Source organism: Rhincodon typus, chromosome 46 (genome assembly GCF_021869965.1).
Source record: "Rhincodon typus isolate 14 chromosome 46, sRhiTyp1.1, whole genome shotgun sequence".
NCBI classification, from domain to species: Eukaryota; Metazoa; Chordata; class Chondrichthyes; order Orectolobiformes; family Rhincodontidae; genus Rhincodon; species Rhincodon typus.
The window spans coordinates 6,567,530-6,568,222 of record NC_063377.1 but is presented as its reverse complement, the minus strand read 5'-3'; the positions used below and the strand labels follow the sequence as shown (position 1 = coordinate 6,568,222).

Below are 693 nucleotides of genomic sequence, written 5' to 3'. Positions count from 1 at the left end.
TCGCCAGGGTCCGACAGGACGGGGTGGGGGAAGGTGGGGGGGGGGGGGGGGCTCGTGGCATTTGACGTCGTGCCTGGGAGGGAGGGAGGGAGTCACGTGCGTCGTGGGGAGGGGGAAACAGATCCCGTTGTCGTCACGGGAGGGGGTTTCTGTCGCGTTAGAGGGTTAGTGCGTGATACCTCCACCTCTGGGGGTGTGGGTGAGGGGGGGGGGGGGGGGGGAGACGCGACCGAGCGCCACCGTTAGACGCGGTTAGATCAGAATCCTGCGCTGCCGGCCATCCTCCTGTCTTTTGAATCATCGAACCACCGGGGCCGAGCGGTCGTTGGTGACGGTGTGCCTCAGCTGCACTTTGGCGAAAGGGTTTTCCCTGTGGGGGCAGGAAACAGCAAACATGGGATTGCGTCCATCTGTCTGTCTGTGACCTCCTCCTCCCACCCCCCCCTCGCAACCGAGCATCATGTTTGCGGTCTCTCCCGTTCTCCCTCTGTTTGATCGCAAATTGTCAAGGGACGTTACCTTGAGCTTCGTCTCTGGTGGTCTCCAAATCCTTCTGCGAGCTGGAGGAGACAGGAAGGTGGAGAGAAAAAAAATGAGGACGATCTGGGTAAGCCCCTGAGGTTAAGGTGGCCAGAGTATGGCCTACCCCCACCCCACCCCACCATCAGCCCTCGACCTGCCTTTCCAATGCAG

At 61.5% G+C, this 693-nt stretch overlaps 1 protein-coding gene across 1 annotated transcript in view; it reads right to left on the bottom strand.

The window, feature by feature from the left end:
* Positions 1-55: 55 nt before the first annotated feature.
* Positions 56-693, bottom strand: part of LOC125487847 (brain-specific angiogenesis inhibitor 1-associated protein 2-like) — a 4,092-nt gene continuing 3,454 nt past the window's right edge. The window contains exons 3-4 of the mRNA XM_048620292.1: positions 520-560; positions 56-370 (exon numbers count right to left, since the gene is read on the bottom strand). Coding sequence (XP_048476249.1) covers positions 298-370; positions 520-560 — 114 coding nt within the window. The 3' untranslated portion in view covers positions 56-297. The remainder of the gene's footprint in view (positions 371-519; positions 561-693) is intronic.